At 38.3% G+C, this 26,467-nt stretch overlaps 1 protein-coding gene across 1 annotated transcript; it reads right to left on the bottom strand.

Moving 5' to 3' along the window:
- Nucleotides 1-357: 357 nt before the first annotated feature.
- On the bottom strand, nt 358-24,865 carry LOC149298926 (polycystin-2-like protein 1). The gene is made up of 15 exons (XM_089486779.1): nt 24,586-24,865; nt 18,624-18,737; nt 13,763-13,890; nt 11,800-12,053; nt 11,283-11,507; nt 7,753-7,981; nt 7,481-7,651; nt 6,451-6,632; nt 5,332-5,452; nt 4,792-4,890; nt 4,290-4,411; nt 2,710-2,827; nt 2,349-2,485; nt 1,393-1,540; nt 358-525 (listed from the first exon to the last, which is right to left on the bottom strand). The coding sequence occupies exons 1-15, from the start codon at nt 24,863-24,865 to the stop codon at nt 358-360; spliced, it is 2,496 nt and encodes an 831-aa protein (XP_089342905.1).
- Nucleotides 24,866-26,467: the final 1,602 nt, after the last annotated feature.

A 26,467-nucleotide genomic window follows, 5' to 3' on the forward strand; every position in this document is an offset into this window, starting at 1 on the left:
TTTTTACCACAATAGAAAATTTCGACTAGTACCGAACAGCTTCTGTAAAGCTAGCGCTGTATTTTAACATTGTTTTATTATATATTATATTTCACACTATATTCTACCCTGCCCATAAGAAGTGCGGTTAAACAATAAATACGATGTGGATTTCTTGGATAGAAAATTCAGTGGCTTTTTTTTGTTTTTGTTTTTTAACTCACTTTGTAAAAATGCTGGAATGCCTTTTTTTTTCTGGGGATCTCACTAGCTGGTACCTAAGTTTAACTACTACATTGTGACTTTACTTAAAATTACATTCTTTAAGCATTTTGAAGGTGATAGTTATAAATTATACACGTTAAGACAGTAAGCGTTTTAGTTCTGAGAGAAATGTAATGAATTGTCTGCACTAGTTGTATTTGGGTAGAGGGCATTGCTGTTCCTAAAAGATGGGTCTGTAACGTTTCTTGGCTTGTACGCTGACTCCCAACCTTCTTTCTCTGGTTTCACGATTGGAACCAGATTGCGATGCAGAATTTCTTCCTTTGGAAAAACAAAATACAGAGATCAACAGGTTAACGAAAACTTTATTCTTCCCAATTGGTTTGATTATAATTCTTCCCTGCATGAATAACACCCCTTCATACCCGGGACAAAAAAAAAAAGTTATCACTCTTGTCTGTATGGACAAGTTACAATAGTCTCGTTTAATTTGGCCTCTAAGCAGCACCCAAGTTCATGGACGCCATCATCCAACCATGTCTTTATGTACTTAGCTTTGTGCACTATATGGACAAAAATATTGGGACGTACCTCTTATTGGGTATTGGAATACTGGGTTTGGGTTAGGCCCCTTACTTCCAGTGAAGGGAAATGTTAATGCTTTAGCATTTTGGATAATGTTTCCAACTTTGTGGGAACAGTTTGGCAAAGACATTTTTCTATTCCAACATGACTGCTCCAGTACACAAAGCAAGGTCCACAATGACGTGTTTGGTGTGGAAAACTTGACTGGTCCACACAAAGCCCTGACCTCAACCCCGCCAACGCCTTTGGGATGGACTGGAATGGAGATTGCAAATAGGGGGACCAACTACACATTAGTGCCTATGTATTTAGAATGCAATCTGTTGGTGTAACGGTCAGGTGTCAGTACTTTTGTCAATATAGCGTGTGTGTATGTGTGTATATATATATATATATATATATATATATATATATATAATGGGACCTTCACCAAGTCAATACATTTTATAAAAAGAAGACCTGCTGAGTGCATCAACTTTATTTGCTGTGTGTGTGTGTGTGTGATATATATATATATATATATATATATATATTTGTACACATACTAAAATGCTTGTCCTTGAGGTGTTTGTATAAAAATCAAGACAAAATTCTGTTGCTTACATTTACAATATTGTTCTGTCTACTATCCACAAGATTTGTCTGTTTTGTTTTGTTCATTTCCATGGTCTCTAACTTCAGTTCCACAGATTCAATTTTTCTCATGATTCCTCCAATGGACAGTTCTAGTTGCTGAAGACGCTTTAGAAATCTGCAAGACAATCATGGATGTGCATTGATTTAACTGCGATTATTAAATGTGAGAACATTACATTGGAGAATATTGGGAAATTATCTTAAAAGCTCAACTCATACTACATTTTTATTATTGTCACATTAAAAACAAGATCTGCTTCTGTCAATAGTGACTGGTTAAATAGTTCTGTCAGTTTTACTAGCATATGACCTCATGAATCTAAAAAGCTGATAAAGGTTCGAGATTTTACAGCAGGAAAAAAGAAAGTACAAAATGGGCCAAATGATTCTTATATGCAGTCAAACTCTATTTTTCTGGGTTTTTTATTTTTTTTATTTTTTCTTCCCTTCTGGGTGCTTTGATACCTTGCAGTTACTCCTTTCTTCTTCATTCTAAATCTCCATAGAGGTCCTTGATGCTACCCTTTAGTTTTTTATTCGTTTTAACTTACTGACAGGTTTAATTCAATGCCTGAGGCATTCAGTAAAACACCTTTCTAGTAATCCCATTTCTCCTGGACTCCATCTAAATTGTTCAGACCATTAACCATTTCTTTAATATGTTTAAAAAAAAACAAAAACAGCCATTCTTAAACGGAAAACCTTAGTTTATTGTGTAGTGCAATGCAGCGTATGTCTGTGTTAAGCAACACTGGATTGGTATCAGGGAGACTATGTACCCCCTAATGTTAACCTCACATTTCATTGTTATAGTTATTTATTCAACTAGCTTGTTCACATATCACACGTATATGTGTCTGACTCATTTAGTTCGAAAGTCTATTTTCTCAGAACTGTAGATATTTTTTTTTAAAGATACATACATTGTGAATTCTTCTTGCGAGACCCAACTGGCTTTAGCAGAGACCTTATCCTTGAATTTGGCTAAATTCACCCCGTCTTCTAAACTCTTGTTCCCGAATGACCGTCCCAGATTCTCAATTTCAGCATTCAGAGCCATCTGTACATTTAGAACATGATAAAGAAAATGTGTTATTTTATTACAATATACAATTGAAAATAAACTTCACCTTTTAAGGCTGTGGTGAAATGCTAGTTGGTTCACATTGAATAAGAATAGTTGTTTTACACGTGGATTGTCTGGGCTCCAAATATTTGTACTCTTTTTGTAAGCTACTATGTTAAAACTAATCTGCAATACTGTTAGCCCTATTATAATCATACCCGTCTTTCCTCCAAAATATTTCTCATTCTATTTTGTTCTTCTTCGTCAAGAATCCGATTTCCATCCTGGTCAAATCTGGAAAAGGCTGCAGTGATTTCATGGTCTTCATGGCCCATTCTAAAAACAAAAACCACACAAACAATGGATTCGTGTTTCTAGATCTACAAAAAGGGTGGTCTGTTCTGTGTGTGGTTATTCTTGTGTTTCAATGTGATGAGTGATTTACATACCTTTTAATTTGTTATGCATAGCAAACAATTGCATTTTTATTATTTAATTTAAAGATGGTTTCATTCTGAAGCTATTGTTTCTCCAGTAAACACTTTGGGTTAGGACTTGCTTAATGAAGCATCGCTCCAGCGCAGTTGTGATTTATGGTCTTTTGAAGTACATTAAAAGTGGAAAAAGTTCTGACGTGATTTATCCTTGTCTCATTCTTTAACATCACTAGAACCTGGCATTTTAACAGGGGGTGTAGATTTTTTTTTATATCCACTGTAGTTGGTCACCCCTTTGCAGCTATAACATCTTCCATTCTTTTGGGAAGGCTTTCCACAGGATTTTGGAGCGTTTCTGGGGGAATTTTGCACATTCATCCAGTAGAGCATTTGTGATGTTGGACGAGGAGGCCTGGCTCGCAATCTCCTTTCCAGTTTACCCCAAAGTTGTTCGATGGGGCTGAGGTCAGGGCACGGTGTGGACCAGTCAAGTTCTTCCACACCAAACTTATTCAACCATGTCTTTATGGACCTTGCTTTGTATGCTGGGGCAGAGTAATGCTGGAATAGAAAAGGGCCTTCTCCAACTTGTTCCCACAAAGTTGGAAACATAGCATTTCCCCAAATGTCCCCTTCAGCATGGAAATGGACCTTCAAATGAGATTGGGTTCTATGGTCAGATGAAACCAGAGGTGTGTTTGGTGCACACTGAGAGGTAGCCGTATGGAAAACTAGCTTATGCCCACAGTTAAATATGATGGTGGCTTTTTAATGTTTTGGGACATTTTCTGCCAGTGGACCTGGACTTTTTGTTAGGATACATGGCATCATGGATTCTAACACATACAAACAGATTAAATGAACACGTGGCTGCCTCTACCAAAAAGTTTAAAATGGGCCGTGGTTGGATCTTCCAGCAGGACGATGATCCAAAACATCATAATGAACACAAAAATGGTTTACTGACCACACAATCAAGGTCCTACCATGGCCATCCTGGTCCCCTGACTTGAGACCCATAGACAACCTGTGGGGTGAACTGAAGAGTCCACAAAGTAACTAAAGTGACTAAAATGGTACCATTAATTGTGCTACCCATATATTTAACTTGTTTGGGGGGATAAACCTGGGTTGTGTTTACAATTGTTCAAAATAGTTTAGAAAGGGCCCTTCCGACCTGGATCGGTGGACTAGGAAGGGCCCTTTCTAAACAATTTTGAACCGGTACAAGGAGACAAGAAGAAGGGGTTTGCACTGACCACCCCCCCTAGAGGCACGGGCCCCTGCAGCCCCTGTAGTTACACCAGTGACTTTGGAGTAAACTGGGCTGAAATGTTGACAACCAAATCACAATACTTAACTCTTTTAAACTGTTCTTAAACTCTTCAAATTCAAGTTCCTTTGTGCCATTTTGTAGAGCTTTCTGAACATCCGATATGCGCTCTTTCTTCAGTTTCAGTTTCATTAATGTCTTCCTGTAGCCCTACAAACGTAAGACCTTGTGTTTAGTAAATGATTATTACGTTAAATTTAAGTCATAGATCATCAGCAGATTTCATGGAGCAATTACAATAATAGACAGTGAAAATGAACAACAATAATAAAATTGACAATAAGAAAAGGAGAAGAGGGCCCTGTTTTCGTGAGCTTTGCAGACCATTATTGGATAAACAAAAAAGTGGTTCAGAACTGGTAGAATTAAAATTTGTAGATTTGGATGAAAAACTGATGGACAGAACTGATACATTTAGAATTAGCAGATTTGGATGAAAAAAGGATGGACAGTATTTCAATCAGCTATGGTTAAGCAGCAGACATGGATATATCCTAAGGGTACATATTTACTAAATTTGTAACACATACCTGTTTCAATATATCCGAAAACTGCAACTCATTCTTTTGGTTTGAAAGCTCTTCTTTCACTTCAGAATATGTATCATTGATGATTGCCAAAAACATATTCTTAGTTTAAAAAAAGACAAAAACATGATATTATTGTGCAATTACACAAATATTCTTGAGTTTCTAACCATATATTAAAAAAAGCCATTAACTTCAATTCAATTGTGTATACTCAGCGCTCATGTTCACTACCCAGCCTACAGTGTACCATGCATTAGACCATAGGGTTAGACCCGGCTTTCATGACATCACACAGACACAAGAACACTAGACAGGCAGCCCTGTTTAGAAAATATGTGAGATGTCTGTGATTGGCTCTCATCCTAGAATCAAATAAAAGGAGCCAAACTGATGTAGTGCCACTTTTGGCCTGTAGATGGTGACAACGTACCATGGCATCAACACCCTCTCCGCGAGAACATAAATACGGTTCTAGGCATTTGGGACACATACAAAGATCGGCATAAAAAGTGAATATTTAACATTGCTAACAGTACTTACCAATAAGACAAAGAAGACAAAGAAAACATATGTAACAAAATAAATAGGTCCTAATATCCTATTGGCATTGTCAATGGCATCATAATCAAAATCCCCAAGGATAATTCGGAACTGAGTAAATCTAGAAAACAAAAGTAAGAAAAATCTTAGCTTAAACATCAGATATAGGGTTTTAATTTGTATACCAGTAATAGCAAGTAAATTATTATTATTTATTGTTTTATATAGTGCCATCATGTTTTGCAGTGCTGTTCAATGGGTAAACAGAACATAACTAGTAGTGAATAACATAACAATTTGACTTACTGAAGCAAGAGATAAGGAGGGCCCTGCTCAGATGAGTTTACAATCTCAGCATGTCAATGGCACATAAGTCCTCTAGTAGAAATTACATCTGATTACCATCTTATATGCCATTGAGACCCACGCTAAACAAACTGCACCCCCCAGCCTAACTTAAGCGTGTATAAGAACCTATCCAAGCCTTACTGGTCTCAGAATTGACGTGAGCTTAACTTTAGAAGTTACAAGAGCCTAACTTTATCATGTCTCAAACTGTACCCAATCTCTTTATCATGTCTGAGAATCTAAGAGTCTGACTTTTATGTTATTATTAAATTGGTATTCTCTGCTGGCAGAATCTACCCAAGCCTGATTTTATTATGTTCTTGAGTATGAGTGAGCCTGAATGTATACAAGAATCTGTCCAAACCAAGATTTACTATCTTCATATGTTGTTCACCCTTTCCTCAGTTCATATTAATAGTCCATTTTTTTAAAGTGTGACTCAAACCTCTATATAAATATCCCTCCAAAGCCTTTTAAGAAAGACACTGCAATTTTCTTGGGAGGTTTTATTTAGCTCTTGGAAACATAGATATGGGTTTGACGTGTGCAGGAGAGTTGTGAACCAGTTTGGACCAAAGTATATATTTAAGACTAATTAAACTGACAATCATTAGCTTATGGGTTCCCTGTTGTTTCAGACCCAACCTTTAATTGTAATATTTTAGGCAGAGGGGGCAGAGCTAAAGGGCTTCCCAAGGAAAGTCATGCCCCATGCCAACTTTGACCCTATACTTTGGTATACATTCTACAAATAAAAAGAAAAATACATACATGCATTTTACAAAGGTGCTAAAGTTTTCCACTTGGGTTCCAAAGAGAAGGTATCCTAGTTGTGCATAGGCAAAAAATACAATGAAGAACATGATTGCAAAACCCAAAATATCCTTTGCACAACGAGCAAGGGTAGAAGAGAGCTGGGTCATTGTCTTATTGAAGCTAATGTATTTGAAGATCTGGAAGAAATAACAGTAAAACATTTTTCATGTATTGATTGTGTATATGTGTATAATTAAATGCTCTTTGATAGAAAAAAGAGAGTGTTACATAACATTTACATAATTGAACCCATTTAATACAATAGAACGTAACCATGAAATACCACAGTCTACATGATTTGCATGTTTTATAGTAAGGAACTAGATATGTGATGTAGTCTCATGACAGGGGAGGGTTGGCACCCACCTTATAGCCTGAGGCGCAAGTAAAGCCAAGTGGCCCCTTGCCACCCCAATATACGCACGGGGACACATATGTACACACACTTAAACAAACTAACACTCTCATTCTAACACACATACACATGCTTACTCTAACATAAACTTGCTCATACTCACACCACAGACGCATGCTAACACACAATTACGCATTTATGCTTGCACATTTATTCTTTGCACACACACATTTATACAAACATTCTCATTCTAACATTCATACATACATACATACATACATACTCCCTCCCCCTCACTCACTTGCTCCCTCTTAGAACCCCCTTACCTCACTGGCAGCTTTCTCTCTGGCACACCGTGTGTGCAGCCCCGCTATTACATAACGCTGCTTTACGTGACCCCGCTGCATTCCTGCCTCCCTGTGCTTGTCCAAAATTGTTCACAAAGGGCCAGTCTGACCTGCCACCTGGGCCAGCCCACCCCTGTCTGATGATCATGTTAACTGTGACTCTTTTTTTGACACCTGTTTGCAACCATTTGGGGTAAAACTGAAAATAAATTCATATAAACACGCTCAAAAGCCTTACAATTATATTCATTATATTTTAGCTTGGCACATGTTGAACACTTACCTTAATCCATGCGAAGAAGAGATTCACGGCATTCATGTTGTTGTATTGCGTCTGCCAAAAAGCCAAGAATTCAAAATCTGCGTATATGGTAGGCAGTTGTAACAGTGTTCCCATCAGCCTGTTCACCTCCAATGTTCGAAAGATGTGAAATGCAATGGCTACAAGAGAAAGCTAAATATAATTGTATCAATTACTTACAGGTGTATAAAAACCTTAATTTCCAGATATGAATGTTGTACAATTATTTAGAGGCATGTGGGATGTATCCTTACCAGTATAACCACGACATCTAGTATGTTCCAAATACTGGTAAAATATCTGAATTTATGAATCCTTAATTCCAGCATCTCTTCCACCACATAGTAAAAGATAAACACACAGAAGATAATTTCACATGCGATGATGAAATAGTCCCATCCGCAGACATATCGAATAAGCTTAACGGTGCGAATCTGCCAGGAGGGTATTGCTCCACCAGTTGCAGGGAATTCTACTACAAGCCTGAAAAACACATAATAAGTTTACTAAAGTTAAAAAAAAAAGCATTGCAGAAGTTCACAAAACATATTTTGAGTACCTTAAAATTAAACTGTGTATATTTGTTATCATTGATATCTATCTGCTTATACTAAACTCTACCTTTTAATGCTTTAGAGTCACTTAGCTGTTTTAATGGAAAACCAGGAAATTTCTAGCTGTGTAACATAATTGCAAAATGTTTTTCCAATAATCAGTCTCTTAAACTTGGATTAACGAACACAATGTGCCATTAGAACACAGGCGTCATGGTTGTTGATAAAAGAGCTTCTGTACACCTATGAAGATATTTCATAAAAAGTCAGCCGATTCCAGCTACAATAATCATTTACGATGTAAACAACGTCTCATTTTAATTCTGATCCATCTGATGTTATTTTAATGAGCCCATTATCTAGGTGACCCCAAACTTTTGAACGGTACTGTATATGGGTACTGTGAAATTCTGGTGAGCAGTTGTGTTGACAGGAAGATGCTTGGGAGCAGGTGAAAGGTCACAACTGATGGTCCTTGAAAGTCCTTGATTGATTGATCTAATGCTTCCATGATACTTTTTAATTTTTAATATCTAATTACTAACTGAATTTGAGGTTCCATGTTTTTGTTTATGTTTTGTTGCAAGGCCTTAGTGTACTAATGCCTTAGTTAGGAATACTGTATGCCTAGATGTAGAATCCATGAGGGTTTAAATGTTGGCATTAATAAACCATTAATACATAATGGCTCTTCTTATATTTTTAGAGTGTGTTATATATAGGTGGCTTATTCCCATACAGGACACACCGCTAGCCAGTGGCGTCGCTACAGGGGGGCAAGGAGGGGCAATTGCCCCCCCTAGGTTAATCCTTGCCCCCCCTGTTGCCCCCCTGCCGAATTTGGAATAAAGTCGCAATGCGACTTTAAATCCCGTCTTTTTTTTTTTTTTAAGCGGAGGAGAGAGAGGGGCGCCTAGCAACCGCTCGGCGCCCCCCATTCTCCTCTACGAAGCCTCTACCTCCGTCGCGGTGCCAGCATTTCATCCTGAGCGCCGAAATATGACGTCATATTTCGGCGCTCAGCGGTGAAGCAGCGGCCACCGCAGCGGAGAACGAAGACAGAAGCCTCGTGCTCCCGTTGCTGGACCTAAAGGTGAGACAACTACAAAGGGGGAGGGTAGATAGTGAGTAGGGAGAGGGGGTTACAAAGTGATAAGGGAGGGAGAGGGGGTTAGAAAGTGATAAGGGAGGGAGAGGGGGTTAGAAAGTGATAAGGGAGGAAGAGGGGGTTAGAAAGTGATAAGGGAGGGAGAGGGGGTTAGAAAGTGATAAGGCAGGGGCGTCCAACATGCGGGCCAAATGCGGCCCGCGAGACCTCGAGGTGCGGCCCACATAAGATCGGCAGCCAGGGCAACCGATCTTACGCGGGCCGCACCTCGAGCATGTACTGGCTGACTTGGCATGATAGGAGTGTGATTACTAACAGCAATCAAAGTCCCATCATGCCTAGGTTCCAGCACTTACACATCCAACCAGTAAATGCTGGAACCTAGGCATGATGGGACTGTGCCCCCTTGTGTATTGATGCTGCCAGCAGTATGGGGTCTGCACATTACTTACAGCCACCCTGTACCAGCATGTACTGGCTGACTTGGCATGATAGGAGTGTGATTGCTAACAGCAATCACAGTCCCATCATGCCTAGGTTCCAGCATTTACTGGTTGGATGTGTAAGTGCTGGAACCTAGGCATGATGGGACTTTGATTGCTGTTAGCAATCACACTCCTATCATGCCAAGTCAGCCAGTGCATGCCAAAACCTAGCTAGCTGCCCCCCTTGTGTATTGATGCTGCCAGCAATTCCAATTGATCTATACCTGCAAAGCTGGGTTTGTGTGTTATTCTGTAGATCCATATCTGCTATGCTATGTTTCCATACATTATTTATGTATACCTGCAAATACAGGGTTAATATGTCTTATTCAGTTGATTAATACCTGCAATGCTGTTTCCATGTATTTATTTGATCTATACCTGCAATGCTACATTTCATATATTATTATTGTATACCTGCAAATACAGGATTTGTATGTCTGATTCTGTTTATTTGAGATCACAAGTGAATTTCAGTTGATCTATACATGCAAAGCTTGGTTTGTGTGTTAATGTGTTGATCTATACCTGCTATCGGCAACTGGGGCTAATGTTAATATATATGGGCAGCAGGGGCATCAATACACAAGGGGCAAAAACACTAAGGGGGGTATAAACGACAATGCAGTGTGAAAAATCCATTCTGATGTAAACGTCTGTGACGTAGATTGTGTCCTGCTGTTTGTGTGTTTTGGTTATCAGTGTAGCAGAGCATGTCCTCGGGTGTGTGTGTATTGGTGTTGGTGTGGCAGAGCCTGTCCTGGTGTGTGTTTGGGTGTTGGTGTGGCAGAGCCTGTCCTGGTGTGTGTGTTCGGTTGTCAGTGTGGCAGAGCCTGTCCTAGGGTGTGTGTTTGGGTGTCAGTGTGTCAGAGCCTGTCCTGGTGTGTGTGTGTTTGGGTGTGGGTGTGGCAGAGCCTGTCCTGATGTGTGTGGGTGACTGTGTGGCAGAGCCTGTCCTGGTGTGTGTGTGTGTTTGGTTGTCGGTGTGACAGAGCCTGTCCTGGTGTGTGTGTCTGGGTGTCTGTGTGGCAGAGCCTGTCCTGGTGTGTGTGTTCAGTTGTCAGTGTGGCAGAGCCTGTCCTGGTGTGTGTATTTGGTTGTCGGTGTGGCAGAGCCTGTCCTGGTGTGTGTGTCTGGGTGTCGGTGTGACAGAGCCTGTGTTGGTGTGTGTGTTTGGCCATCTGTTTCCTGGCACTTAACTTTCAGTAGGAATTATTTAATTTATATTTATCCAGAGATAAAATGCCCTCTTGAAGTTGTAGTGACTTGAAATCATTTAGTGGAAAAGTTATTTATTGTGTTATAATATTTATTTCAAGGATTAGTCGCACTCAATTGTGGCTTCAGGCTTCCCATGTTGAATGATATTATTTTAGCCCAATAACAAAAGTATAATTCCATAGTACATTACTTTTGGAAATTATTAATGCGCCCCCAGTTTGACTGTGGTGTCTTGTGTGCCCCCCCTATATATTGTTTCTAGAGTCGCCAGTGCCGCTAGCCTATTCACCTTGTTAATCATTTTTTGTACTGGAATATTTAAGTTAGCGTGCATATCCTATATCTACTTTTGGAGTCACTGCCATTCGGCATTAAGGTTAATACGTTTGTGTAAAAAAAGTAAGTAAGCCACTTACCTTAAAACACAGAATAAGTTGATGTTGGCATTATAAACTGAGAAGTCAACAAAGACCGCACGTGTTCCTCTATTTAACCAGAGGTTGCTTTTCAAAATCTGTAGCTCCCTGAAACTGTCATTTTTGGTACGTTCCAGATCTATATAATATCCTCCTCCACTATAAGTCGCTATTTTTCCCCAGTGAGATGATCCTCCGAGTTCGTCCTCTGTGAAGTAGTTCCAACTGGTAAAGAAGAAAAAAGTCAAAGCAGGAATTATCTCAAGAGGAAAGTTAATTTACCAAATCTTCTGCAATCCCACACAAACTTTTATTGATTGAACAAATACCCAATTATAATTACTGACTATGTATTTTCAGCTAACCCCACACACTCGTGAGGGCTATAATTTAACAGCATGAGAGCTACCGTCTGTCCATATGAAGCTTATATTAAATAGTGCAAATAAGTGAAACATGCCACTAAAACAATATGCGGTTCTTCTATTCCAGTGGAAGAAGAAAGTACAGTACTTACGCAGTCCCGTTAAAAAGTCCAAACGGGCTTTTGTCCTCTTTGTCTTTGGAGTATACATCATAGCATCCGGTAATATCTTCTTGGAAGTCTTTATGTACAACGCACGAGTTGTTCTCTACCTTTAGCTGACGCAGACGTGGAACCCCAAGCAAAAGATTCTCATAGTAGATAAAAGAATTGGGGCTATTGTCTAAAGATGCGTTGTTGTACCACTTGGTCCAATAAAGACCACCAAGTAAAGGACCCTGTGAATACTAGAAAGCATGGGATTAGTATAATACGCTTTAAAGCGCCATCACTATTATGTACACAACTGAAAATGCTACATAACAGAATGGTCTATTTTTATAATCTAGATCAATGATCTGTAACCTTTGTCAGGACAAATACTATTTTAGTGTAATGTTTAGTCTTTTATGATTATTGCTTTGGTCTATATAGTTGGATTTTCCTGATATATGTTTGTAAAATGGTATTTATGGTCCAGCCGTTTTCATCTTTTATTATTTGCCTGATGTTACGATACTTTCTGCGTGTTCTTTGTAATAAAATTGCTTGCAAGTACTATGTTAACTGAGAATACGTATATTACTAAAATCCATATTTTTATGACATTTTACAGACAAGGTCACTGTTTTATTTTTCTGACGACCATGTCCTTTTTGTAGATAAAACAGAGAGTTTACAGAATTTATTTTTAAGCAGTTACATGACTTTATATTAAAAAAAGCCACAAATATCAGACGAAAAACAAATGTCTCCAGTATAAACAACCAACTTATGGATGCTATGCTGTATGAACAGGACAGTCAAAAGAGTTCACACCAGGCAACAGGTCTCCTACGGCAGCAACGCCATTATTATTTATTGTTTTATATAGCGCCATCATATTCTGTAGCGCTGTACAATGGTCGCATATGTGTGGACTGGGGACCAATACACCCTCACTTTTCCATTGAATAGATATTTAAGATTATTTCCCCAAACATTGAAAGTACCCATGAATGTTTTAGGAACATGTGGAGGTTTCCCTTTAACAGCTGCTGGACATGGATGCCACATAGATCACTGCAGCCCATATGGTGCAGGGTCTTAGGGGCCCCTAGGACTTTTGGTGCACAAAGGTTGGTGTGTTGGGGGGCATCTTTTCTGCATTATGCCACCGTGTCCTGTTTATCCCCCCTGAGTCTTTTCCTGCTGTAACAAGGAATCGCTTAAATGTGGCTTAGTATTGCAAGTTCAAATACCCTCTATTTCCCCGAAATCATATAGTTACCAGAAATGATTGTGTCAACAAAACTGGATACATGATATTCTTTTTTCCTTTTTAATTGTGTTTCTGCTGCATTGCAGTCTTGAAACTATTTTGTGTAATGTCGCAGAGGAGACTGCAGTAAATACATCTACAGGCTGTTAAAAGGCTGTCTTGGAGGCAGAGAAAAGCTTTGTGACAAGTGCTAGGGAGATGACAATTTGTCAACATGCGATGTCTATGTATATATAACGTCAAATACAACAACAAAAGAATTAAACAAGGCTTCTGGCTCCAAAAATTGTAATCAACCCCAGCCCTTTCTAAGCCATATGCAGAGTACAGAAAAAAATACATGATTAAAAGCTGCTTCTTAGCCATGAGTCTGGATATGGCAAAAAATGTGTACTTTAGATAAAGTCTGGATAATTGTGAATTCAATATAAGTGAAAATCTTGAGCATGATCCTTTACAAATCCATCAGAAGTAAAATTATTTTACAGACAACAATATCACCATCCTACAATGTTAGTAAATTCATAGGAGCCATGCCGGCAACTGCTGCAGAAAGCACTTTTTAATTAATTAGATGGTTTCCTTCCTCTAACTGGTTCGGAACATCAGTATTGTTGAATGGTGTTGCAAGTCATGTATTAGCTCCAGGATAACTTTGGATGACTAGGTCTTTGATTGCTTTGTATTTATACTCACCGACCAAAAGTCCGCCATGCTGCTGATAGTTTTGAATGTAACTCCGTTGTCTGCTGGTGTGTCCAGGAACAGTTTGGACATGACGTTAGTATAGTAGTAGGTATTGGAGCTTGTCATTCCATAAGTCACTAGAAATACAATATGTTGTAAACCAGAATTAGCAATGCTTATACAGCTTTGTTATTTAGTATACATTGGATCTGCCAATATATAATCAACAGATCATTTTCTTTTATTCATCTTCAATAAATAATAAAAGTAGGACAATAAACAAGGCAATGTCAAAGATTATAACCTTCAATCACAAGGCTAACATCAACAGATCATAACTGTAAAGCTATTTTCATTTATTTTGTGTATATAACAACCAGAATGTGTTTTGAGAATGTTCTGAAAGAAAACCAAGCTAATTGATTCAGTCAAGGTTTTGCTTAAGGCCAGGGCTGATTTTAGTGCCAAGTGAGTCAGGTAGCTGCCTGGGATGCCTGGGTCATCGTGGCACCAAAAGCCACCCACAAAAAATGCTATATAGCACCTGGAATTTAGACATGGTGTATGAAGCAATAGAACGGGATTCTTACTCGGAATTATGTTTGGTCAAGGACTGGCCCTGCTTAAGACAAGGGAAACTGGCTGGGTTTGTTTTGTTCCCCTATCTGTGAAAATGATAAATGGGAGCTAAGAGGTAGAGATGGATGAAGAAAGCGTTCTTACTTTGAAAGAAGAAAGGGGGAAGGAGATTAAGGTTGTTGAGGATGAGGAAGTTCTTAGATGAAAAAAAATAGGTCCCCACTAGAGACTTAAAATAAAAAAGGCCTACCATTAGGCAAATATGCAGGATATATCTCCAATATAAGTATTTTTACTAAAATCTCCCAGGTTACAAAACAGGGTAAACAACAAGTTCTATAACTATTACTCTTGAAATACATCATTGCTAAATTGTGACTATGCATTTCTAAAAAGCTCATTTCCTATAGCTGCATTGTAATTAAGATTAATCACATTGTTTCACACAAAAATCACGTAAGGGACCATTAAAGATAGCTGTCTAATCTCACATTAAAATGCAATTAAACATTATTTATGGAATATTATACAATTATGATGTAATTATAGTAATAATGATGTGATATTTCCTACAGATATCCATCCAATATGTTAAAATGCATCACAGCTACCTTGAGTGCAGCATTTATTCCTTCACTTTTACCTTTAAAAGACGAGGAACACTCCTGAATTCCCAATTCATTCATCCTTACCGGCAAGGTTCAGAGTTTAGCCCTGTGACCTGTCTAGCACAATGGCAGCCAAAATTGCCATCAACCTATACTCCCTATGCAGCATATGTTACTGGATGCACACAAAAAAAATAGAACTTCGTGATAATGAAATTCAGTTTCATAAATAGAAAATGTAATCCATCGGGCAGAACTTTAAACATTTCTTTCCTGGAATTCACAGCAGCTTACTGCAAAAAGTTCTTAAGAGCAAGACAGCATCACATGCCTTTGAATAAGAAAGAGGAGAACAAAACAACAATACCTCTAAGATGGACAACTCCTAACCCTAAATAACTAAAGAATATAAAATATGGGCAAAACCTGTATAGCCACACAACTACTGATGAACAGCCACCACATAGTATCTCATCTTCCCGCCCTTGTTGATGGTTTACCATCCTTTTTTAAGAATTTCATGAATTTCAATGGTTCCAGAGAATTTAAACCTGTACCCTGTTTAAAGTATTTATCTACACGGTCAGAGAGGTAGAGAGGATTTTTGGGGTAACAAAAAGAGGAATTTCATGAAGAAAACCAACCGATATAGGTTAAGAATATCAGGGGGTAGCCCAGTATAATATAGAAAGGATGAACAGAAGAGGAGACCTTTTAAGGGCTATTTGGGTGGTGCACTTGTAGTCATGAGCAAGCTTGGGTTACCTAGGCAGGATTATCAAGCTTGCTGATGGCAGCAAGAATATCACCCCTATTAGCCCTTAAGAAGGTAATGGTAGATCAGAAATAGTACAGAGTTTTGAAAAGGAACGACCACTCCAAGCAGTGAAAACTTTTTTTTTACCACTTCCATGGAAAGTAAAATCAGAAATCTGTTTGGTAGAAAATCTGCCTGGTCAAAACTGATGAGCAAATCAAGAATGAAATACATTGGCAACTACATTTGGGAATCACTCAACCTAGGTGATTTGTTGGGTGTAAGGTCCTGCAGATTTTATTATTTTTCTGTAAATTATTATGCAGACAGCCTTTGCACGTTCACATTTTCTTTGAGAGACTCAATGTCAGATAAAACATGTGAGGCTGCTGGTGTCATCATCATGTATGTGGAAAGAGGCGCCTTGTTAAGAAACATACATATTGAGCGCTTTGGGAGCTAGGGTTACAAACAAAATAGCCATAATATTAAGGCAATAATAATAATGGCCAGCCAATCTAGAATTAATCTTTAAAAATGACAAATTTAATAGGCGGTAAAAGTTTCACTGGATATTCAAGCAGTCCCAGTATAAACCTTAACATTCTTAAAACCATCTTCTTGTGAACTTCTCATCATCTGTGTCTTACAATATATCCATCTGTCTCCAACAGTCAAAATACATTTATAATGCCATCTAAAAGCTCAATGGTCCATGGTTTTCAAAATAAACATGGCGTTTCAGCCCCTGTGGATTCAGTGTTGGAGCTGCCATCTTTTTAATGTTTAGTGGCAAAGTTGATATAACTGATAAACATATTGCATAATGTCAAGTCAGCCATTCACGAGGAGTTAAACAGGTGCTTTGTCTGTACAATAGAGCAAAAACATGTAAGCCCATTTATTCAATAATGCTTGCTTTAAAATGTTTGTACAATACACAGCATTGTAAATTCAAAAAGGAACCATGTAATTCTATCCCTAGAAAATCAGTCTTTTTGGTACAGCAAGTATTTTACCTCTGTAAATGGTCAGCTTTTCAAAAGTCCTTTTGTGATATTACACTATTAGGAACATTTATGACAAATTAATGTTATACAAACCAGAAAGAACCGGAATTTTTTTTTCAGTGCTCAGGAACTTTGCATGACAGGACTTTCAGATTTTAGTCATGATCATACATAAAGTGTTATATACATAGGAGAGCCTAGATATTAGACTCCAGGATAAAACATGATTGATACATGTTACTCAGATTGTGAACAGACCAGAGAATCTAGTCACTGGAAAATGTTCAGTACTGTGCAGGTGTGAAAAAATGCTGTAAAGTAAGAATGCTTTCAAAAATAGACATGGCAATAGTTTAATTTCATCCTCAACAAAATGCAAACTGAGTGAACAGTAGAAAATATAAAATCAATATTTGGTATGACCGCCCTTTGCATCAATTCTTCTAGGTACACTCGTACACAGGTTTTTTTTCAAGGAACTTGGTAGGTAGGTTGTCCCAAACATCTTGGAATACTAACCACCTGTCTTCTGTGGACTTAGGCAGCCCCAGTTGCTTCTATCTCTTCATTTAATCCCAAATAGATTCAATGATGTTGCATACCATCACTTCTAAGACTACTTGTTCTTCCTTGCGCTAAAGATAGTTCTTTATGACTTTGGCTGCATGTTTGGGTTGCGTTGTCATTCTGCAGAATACATTTGGGGCCATCCAGATGCCTCCCTGATGATATTACATGATGGAGGAGTATCTGCCTGTACTCCTTAGCATTGAGAAGACAATTCTTGCTAAATCCACAACTCCATTTGCAGAAATTCAGCCCCAAATTTGCAAGGAACCTCCACCAAGCTTCAGTGTTGCCTGAAAGCACTCATTCGTGTACCGCTCTCCAGCCCTTCGATGAACAAACTGCCTTCTGCTACAGCTAAATATTTCACATTTTGATCCATCAGGCCAGAGCACCTGCTGCCCTTTTTCTTAATCCCGGTTCTTGTGTGTCCGTGAAAAATTGAGTAGTTTGGCCTGGTTTCCATGTCAGAGGTATAACTTTTTGACCGCAGATCTTTCATAAAGACCAATTCTGAGCAGACTTCTCTGGACAGTAGATGGTGTACCAGAGTCCCACTGTTTTCTGCCAATGCTGAACTGATGGCACTGCTGGACATAGTCCGATTGCAAGGAGAAGTGAGCAAGTCTCCTTGGCTGACCACTGCATCTATGATGCTCAATATTGACTGTTTCTTTCTGCTTCTTCAAAAGAGCTTTGACATCTGGAAACTCTGTCTGCCTTAACATTTCTGCCTGGGAGAGACCTTGCTGATCCAGTAAAACTACCTTGTGTCCTGTTGCTGTGCTCAGCCTAGCCATCGTGTATGACTTTTGACCTTGTTAGTGAGTTTGGTTGTCCCTCACTCAGTTTTATTCCCCCTACACAGCTGTTTCTGTTCCATTTAAGGATTGTGTTTTAACCTACTTATTAAATTGATGATCATTAGCACTTGTTAGTATAATTCAAATACCTATCGATATGCCCACAAAATCCCTAAATTTGTGCAAGCGCAAGGCATTCTTACTTTCCACCATTTTTTTTCATAGCTGCCTAAAACTTTCACAATACTGTTTTTACATTAGTTTTTCAGAAAATATAGGGTAATTGTGAACATCTTTTAAAAAGTGTAATATGCAATGATAATAAATATAAAATGTATTAGATTATTTGTTGATTACATTTTATATTTAATCTCACACCGGAAGAGTATAATGACCAGTGGTTTGCTAATTAGGCTAATAGAACAGATGAATTAAACCTTGGGAACTAACATCACAAATTAATCTGCCATAACAATTATAGCTTTATTCCAAATTCATATTGCACTGTATTGAAAATATTATTCAAAAGTCATCATGCAGACTTACAGAGACAGATGTCCACTAAGAAGACTATATAAACCATAAGCTCTCGCAGTGTTGTCTTGACATAAAGTTCTCGGTTTTCGGCTGTATCCTCTGTTAATGTTGTTCCCCAAAGGCCTAGAATAGGAAAGACATGGGAATTAGAATTTTATTTGTACAGCATTCTACTAAAAAATGTTTTATTGATGTTCTCTTTATATGTTTCTCTCATGTTATTGTATCTAAGAACTTCATAGGACCCTGGTGGTTTAAGGTGGAGAAAATGGACAGTTCCAAGCACTACTGTCTAACATCCAACATGTTGGCTGCCCCAACTATGATACCCAAAGCCTCTGAGGAAATATCAATTATGGACTTAAGTTTGGTGCAGCTCTACATTTCACCCAGGCAGCACCCTCAGCCACTCTCCATGGCATATAACGTCCCATCACGACAATTTAGATGTATAGATATCTCTCTTTCTATGGATAAAAACCTAAATGACTCTTTAACTTGGCTCTACGTCCAGGTGCTTTAGGTGCTTTGTGTTAGAGTTAGTCAAAACAAAAATGTGGAGAGCGCTTGCAGGAAAAAACCCTATACCTGCATCTGTGTTTCCTTGTATCCCTCATGAAGGTCATGGAGTAAGTCATGTGACCTCTGACTACATCACAACACACCCAGTGTTTTAGGTAAATTGTGCATTATGCCATCGGTAAAAAGCACTTATAATCACTTCCATTGGAGTTACTACAGAAGCATGTCAAAAATCTAGCTTTTTGCACAAGATCCCAACAGCACCAGCTCAGCCGAGAAGCGGAAGACCACATAAGGTCACAGAGCGGGGTCTGAGGCTTTGCTGATTCCATAGCTGAAGAGTTCCAAACTAGCACTGGTATTAATATCAGCACAAAAACTGTGAAGCAGGAGCTTCATGGAACGGGTTTCCATGGCTGAGAAGCTCCAAAGAGGGACCAAATTCATATTATTGTCTATGTATTGACAATAAAATGTCATAAAAGTCCCTGTTGGTGTAATGGTCAGCTGTCCCATTACTTTTGTCCAAATAGTGTATATATAGATATATCTTTTATTTCTCTTGCTCAAGGATTTGTTTAAATAACTTAAGCTTAAAAAGAATAGCTGTCTGTGTTATTCCATACTCTTGGTATAATATAGATGCACTGTGATCAATTTCTTTCATATATATATATATATATTTGGATTTTGGTACCTAAATTTAGACAACTTTCTGTTTTATAAGATCTATAATGATGCCTCCCTGGATGGTTTTCTGTACATCTGGACTCGTGTAGATCCTGAAAGGTCAGCTGTGGATACTGTAATTGGATACAATTGTATGTATATAAAATAGGTTATATGCCGCTATAGTACTATCCAAACACGGAATATTTACTTAATTAATTCATTTTTTAAATTATCATTGTTTTTGTTGCCAAATCAGCCTGAAGGTCATTAAACTCATGAACATTTGTGGCTGATATCATTAAAAGGAACATAGATCTAAATATAGGTCTTCTAAGTTCATCATAATACAATGACAAGAAAAAACTGAACCCTTTGAAATCACCAGCATTTATGTATACATTTGTTACAAAATATGGTCTGATCTTCATCTACAATAATGAACAAACACAATCTATTTAAACTAATAGCACACAACAAATAATAATCTTTTACTATCTTTAGTCTTTAGTTGAATCATCGATCAAGAATCAATCACATCGATCAAGAATTCACATGGCTGGTGAAAAATTAAGTGAACCCTTGGATTTAATAACCGGTCGAACCTCGTTTGGCAGCAGTAAACAAGTGCTTCTGGTAGCTGAGGATCCAACCTGTACAATGTTCAGAAGGGATTTTAAACCAACAGAACTGCTTAAGCTCAACCATATTCTTGGATGTCTGTTGTAAATGACTCTCTTGAGGTAATTCCACGCCATCTCTAATGGATTAAGGTCTGGGCTCTGGACCACTCAAAGAGATGAACTTTATTTTACTTGTTTACTGGGTGATGCAGTTAACAAGTGCTGCTGCTTCACCCAACTTCTACTGAGCTTCAGCTGGCAGACATGATGCTCCCTTCATCCTACTTCACCGTTGGATGTTTACATGTTGGTATGCAGTGCCCTTTTTACGCCATACGTAGTGCAAGTTTATGCAAATCTACAATCATACTTGATCAAAGGTCTTCTGAGATTTTTTTTTTTGCAAGGTATGGTTCACATCCACAAATGCTCAAAACTTAAAAAAAAAAAAAAGCTTTAGTTGAAATCATTAGTCTACTAGGGGTTCCTATACTTTTCCTACCCTCACTGTGAATGTTTGAATTATGAATTCAATATGAATCAGAACAATACAATAATTTGTGTGTTACTAGTTAAAACAGGTTGTGTTTGTTCATTAATTGTATTTTAAGGCACATTCAACATTATATTTTCAAGGGACAATTATATATAATTATAATGAAGGCTTGTACCTGCCTTTAGCCATACCCAGGGCAGTGCCCCTCATAAACAGTTTTCCCCTCTGTCCTCTGTACCCATCATACTCGTGCCAGCAATGTATTATTGCCCTGGTTTGAATTATTCTGGTAACAATACAGCTGGGTGTTATCCTATCCTGATATTTAGTAAGTATGGCACGTCTCTGTTGACTACTGCACAGCATAATGCAATGAGCTCTTGACGAGCCTGCATAGGCGTGGATGCCCTATCACATCCAAATGCTCTTATTCTCTTTATGTACGAAGGCATCATTTCCTTTCAGACACAAAAGCTTTTATTTCTTTTTCAGGGACAAAACCATGTGGCTTTACTGTATAAACAAACATCACTCTCTATTCTGCCACTAGTATTTACTTAAGAACCTATGCAAAGATTATGAAGCTATTTTTACACTTGTCTCCTCTTTACCTTCCTCGTGGACACACTTTATAGTGCAAATAAGTACAAGATAAAGTAAGTTAGCAGGGAAGGGCTGTCACTTTTTTTGCCAGGGGACAAGTAAAGCCAAGAAGACCCTCATCCTCCATAACTAACACAAACACTAACACAGATTCTTACACACTAACAACTCAGTCTTAAACCCACACTTGCTCTTACACCACAGTCTAACACTCTCTCTCACAGACTTCCTCACTCCGTGACCTTCACTAACCTGCCTCTGCAACCAGGCTGACACAAATCAGGGTGGTCCATTTCAGGCCAGCCCTTTTTGATGAATCGGCCAGGGGAGCAATAGACCACCCCCCTTGATTGTTAGTTGAGTTAGTATGCTTCAAAATTTTGGGACGGATTAGTCTGATGGAGATGCTATCTGGAGCTTTCTCTGCTCTTGATTATACCTAGCCATGTCCACCCAATGGCTAACTATGTCCATGGTGCGACTAGCCCACTTTCATCCATAGATAGACTTGCCCCTCATGAAGCCACTAGAAGAACACTAAATGACTCTTTCATTTTAAAGATTTTTTTGTTCCACCAAAAGTTTTAGAATTCTCTGCTAAAACCATATGCCTGTCAGGACCTGGCCAAGCAGGTCGGGTAGGAGCCCAGTTGCAGGGGATACTAGGGGCTCTGTCTGTACCCCTTGATGCATCATGACTGGTAGGTAGGTAGGTAGGTAGGTAAGTAGATACAGACAGGCACAGGGGGTACAGAAGGTCTGGCAGGGCACAGGACTGGAAGCCCACTGGCAGGGCACACAGCTTGGAAGCCCTCAGGCAGGGCACACGGCTTGAAAGCCCTCAGGTGGGACACACGGCTTGGAAGCCCTCAGGCAGGGCACACGGCTTGCACACGGCTGGACAGGAGGAAGAGTCTGGGACACACCAGGGTCTGGTACACGAAGCTGGATCATGAACGTAGCCAAGGTCATACAAAGGAGATAAGAACAAAGTACACAAAACTTAAGCTCCAAGCAGGAACCAAAGCCAAACAACGCAAAGGCCCAGACTGAAAGGCAGAGCAGGTATATGAGGGCAGGGCTAAACTCGTGGCTCGGCAAGTAAGGGAAGGGTTGCCACTAGTGGCTGCAGGTAGACATGAAAATGTTATAATTATCACATAGCCCAGGCTAGCAGGGTGGAACCCTGACAATGCCCTTCTGAGTATTTCGATTAAAAAAAACCTCATTCCGATAAATTGCTACATATGATCATTTGAAATGTACTTTTTATCATTAATAAAAAAATGAAAAGCAACGAAAAGCTTGACATCAAAAGTATTAGCATGAGTGTGTTACGAAAGACATGGTTCATACTGTGTGGTGTTTTGGTTTGAAGTTTACTTAGTTTTGAAATACATTAAATAGAAAAAAATACCAAATGCCTTCTTTAAATAGAAAGTAATAGTGTTGCTTTTGACTATTACAAATTGCACGGCTAATACAGAAATTGCTTAAGAAGGCCAAACACGCTGGTATATGGAACACCAGCCTGACTTTATGATTAATAATACTGCCTGTGTTTTTTTCTCACAGTCCACTGTGTAATAATATAATATGCAACAAACTCCACTTTAGATCTGAGTTTCCACAACAGAAAATTTCTGTGGAATTCTTGGCTGACTCTTCTATTGCTTTTTCTTCCTTGAAGCCAGAGTTTACCTGTGCTTCCCTAACGCTGTGTGAAGAAAAAAAGATGTACGTGCTCCAAAGTAGTCGGATGTCATAGAGCAAACCGGATCGCCAATGTACCCCCCTACCCTCCAGGGCTGAAGCTTAAAGGGGGGCTTGTGTACCTAGAAGGTTATTATTATTAATATGTATTGTTTTATATAGCGCCATCAAATTCCGTAGCGCTGTACAATGGGTGGACAGGACACAAGTAGTATATAACATAACAATTTGACTTACAGAGACAACAGATGAGGAGGGCCCTGCTCAAACCAGCTTACAATCTAGATATGTGTATAAAGGGAGGTGTTACAAGATGGCACTTTTGGACTTATTTTAATTTAATCGATAAGATACCAGGACTTTTTATTGCTGCACTATGGTGAGCAGAATTAGGAAACCAAATCAAAACTGGGAAGCTGCATGCCAGCAAAAGGGCAAACACCATGGAACCCAAACTCTCTGCAAAATCCATTTAACAAATCACAGGGTGATACACTGAGCAGAACTTATGTTTTATAAAAAGGCACAATCAACCTCTGAATAAAGTACATTTAAGTGATTACATTGGTCAAACATATCAACATTGATTAACCACAAGTTTGAATTCAGGTTCCAATTAATAGTGATGTGTTCCTTGGCAGCGCAACTCAAACTGTCCTTGGTGTCCAATGCCTTTTTAAAATAGCTCATGAACAGAAAAAGTTTGAGAGGCTGTGTTGTATGATATCACTTTTATGGAATCATGTAAATAATATTATTACGCATGTTGTCATTTATTATATCTTAATCAAAGCTATGCCTTTTGAGAATGAATCAATATATCCAAATGAATTTGTGAAATAGTGAAAAGCACTGGTTAATAGGTTTAAGAGTCATTTTAACACACCATAGACACTATGAATGCACTAAAGGATTTAGGATTCATAATCCAAACACTTGCCTATTCTTGTGCACTGTATAACTTGTGTCATTTCAAGTACACCATTATATATATAATCTTTTATTTATATAGCGCCAATAATTTACTCAGCGTATATCTATCTATATATATATATATAGCCTCTGTGCAAATTTAAAATTCTAAATATAATTTTATGCATTACAGATATATGTATATTATAAACATTAAGGTGTATTTCTTGATATTATCTTAATATTATCAGACCTCTTTACTGGAATATATTAGTATGCTGCTGGCCGATTTGTCAAAACAAACATTTGTTGTTTGTATGTAATAAAAAATCTAAATGTTCAAATGTAAAGTTTTCCAAACAACCTCACGGTTTCCACTTGGCTCACATTTATGGTACAAACATCATATACGAAAGTCCAATATTGTTCTTACCTCTTATGCCTCTGGCAACGTTGACGAAGAACTCTACGCATAAATTTGACCTTTTATTTTTTTGTTCCTCTTGATAGGGCGGCGGATCCCCCAAATGATCCATACTGTCATAGGGATTCTCCACGATGGTTTTGGGATTGTAGATTGCTTTTATCTGTGGGGATGGAGAACCATCAAAGGCTGGATTATCCCATGCTTTTTTCCCTAAATTATCCATTTCTTGTTCTTCTTCAGGCTTAAAACGATTTTCCGTTCGGCTTCTAAGTTTGGCAGGATTCATGTCCTTCTTCTCTGATAATAGATCAGATAATAGGTCAGATATTCAGCTGGTAAAAATATTCTAGCACCGGAGGAAGTACTTTACCACTTAACACAGAGCGATGTGACAGTGCTGGGAGTGCACAGGTCTTTATATAGTGTCATTCAGACATGTTATATTGTCTCCAGGACAGAGCAGCCAATTGTGGGAGACTGGTTGGCTTTCACTGTTCACATAGTAATTGCAATGAATGGCATACGCCTCATCGTATTCAGTTACATCATAATATCTGTACAGTTTTGAGTAATTATCAGGCAGTGTTTTGCTCTGCCAACTTCCAGTGACAATGAATGAGATATCAATTTAAACTGTGATTGCATAATGTGTTAAATTACTAAATATAAACACAGAGTATTAAAACAAATGTATATGATTTATGCTAATAGGATGTATGAAAGCAGCAGAAAAATTTAATATTTAAAATTATTTTTTCACTATTACATAGGTCATATATGGATGAGATGTACTTTCTATGTAGTAACTCATATCTATCTATAAATCTATGCTATGATATAGAAACGTAGAATTTGACTACAGATAAGAAACATTTAACCCATCTAGTCTGCCTGTTTAATTCCTGATGTCAAGAATCAAATGTTAATTAGTCGTTTGGTCTCCACTGAATATCTAGCCAAATGCCTATCTTACACATGTTTAAATTCCCTTACCGTATTAACCCTTACCACTTCTTTACCTCTCAGTAAAGTAAAACTTCCATACATTACATTTTATAATAAAGCCAATCTGAAGCAAGTGTGCTGGGTGTTCCACTAAATACTCTGAGTAAGGAAGCAAATTAGCTGAACGAATATTTGGTAGGTAGTTGTACTGTTGCTGGTAACTAAGTTATTAGGGTAGACCGTTCGTCATCGTTGGACCAAACGGGAAGATGCACAGGGCCCAGGGTCCCTTCAGGGAGTCCATAGCTGCCTGCTTAGGGCCACAAAGGATTTAATGTGACAGTTAATACAATCTGGGCAAGACGTACATTTTATTACTGCAATACTATTTTTGAATTTTTGAAACATCTTGCTGATACAATAACTCTATTTACTTCTCTAGGTGTTCCATAGGCAGCAGCACATTTTTTGTTCTGAAAAGGTTATTGTAAAATGGAAACTGACATTTTCTGCCATCTTGGAATGTTTAGGAAAAAATGTCTTGCCAAAGTAAAATCTGTGCAGGCTAGCAAAATGAACACATATATTCGTACATGTCAGCTGTTCACATAATGAATTGAGTGTTGTATATGCATGCAAAATGTCATCTACTTCTGTCAACTATACAATGTATATCACATCATCAGTAAATTAACATTGGCTATTGAAAACAATCTAAATGTAGCTAATACCTGATAATGAAACAGCCCCATTATTATGTAAATTTCTTGATCATACAAATCCCCAGATCAAGAAGGTTATTCTTCTTACCCTCCACCTTATATTAATGTAAAGTGTTTGCATGAATGTAAAGTATGTACATCATGGGGAGAAAATTGGCTTCTGGGGCAAGGTGTGGTCCTCATGATTATCAGCATATAAAGCAACTCAGATCATATGCTTT

This window comes from Sceloporus occidentalis, unplaced genomic scaffold, assembly GCF_023333645.1.
Source record: "Sceloporus occidentalis isolate IW3139 unplaced genomic scaffold, rSceOcc1.0.p SCAF_30, whole genome shotgun sequence".
Lineage (NCBI taxonomy): Eukaryota > Metazoa > Chordata > Lepidosauria > Squamata > Phrynosomatidae > Sceloporus > Sceloporus occidentalis.

Excerpts from the sequence above, each read along its gene's own strand:
- LOC149298926 (XM_089486779.1), bottom strand. The coding sequence starts at position 24,865 with ATGAATCCTGCCAAACTTAGAAGCCGAACGGAAAATCGTTTTAAGCCT. Across the intron at positions 1,541-2,348 it reads TCGCAAGAAGAATTCACAAT|ATTTCTAAAGCGTCTTCAGC; the intron begins GTATGTATCTTT and ends ATTGTCTTGCAG. Across the intron at positions 526-1,392 it reads GACAGAACAATATTGTAAAT|GAAGAAATTCTGCATCGCAA; the intron begins GTAAGCAACAGA and ends GTTTTTCCAAAG.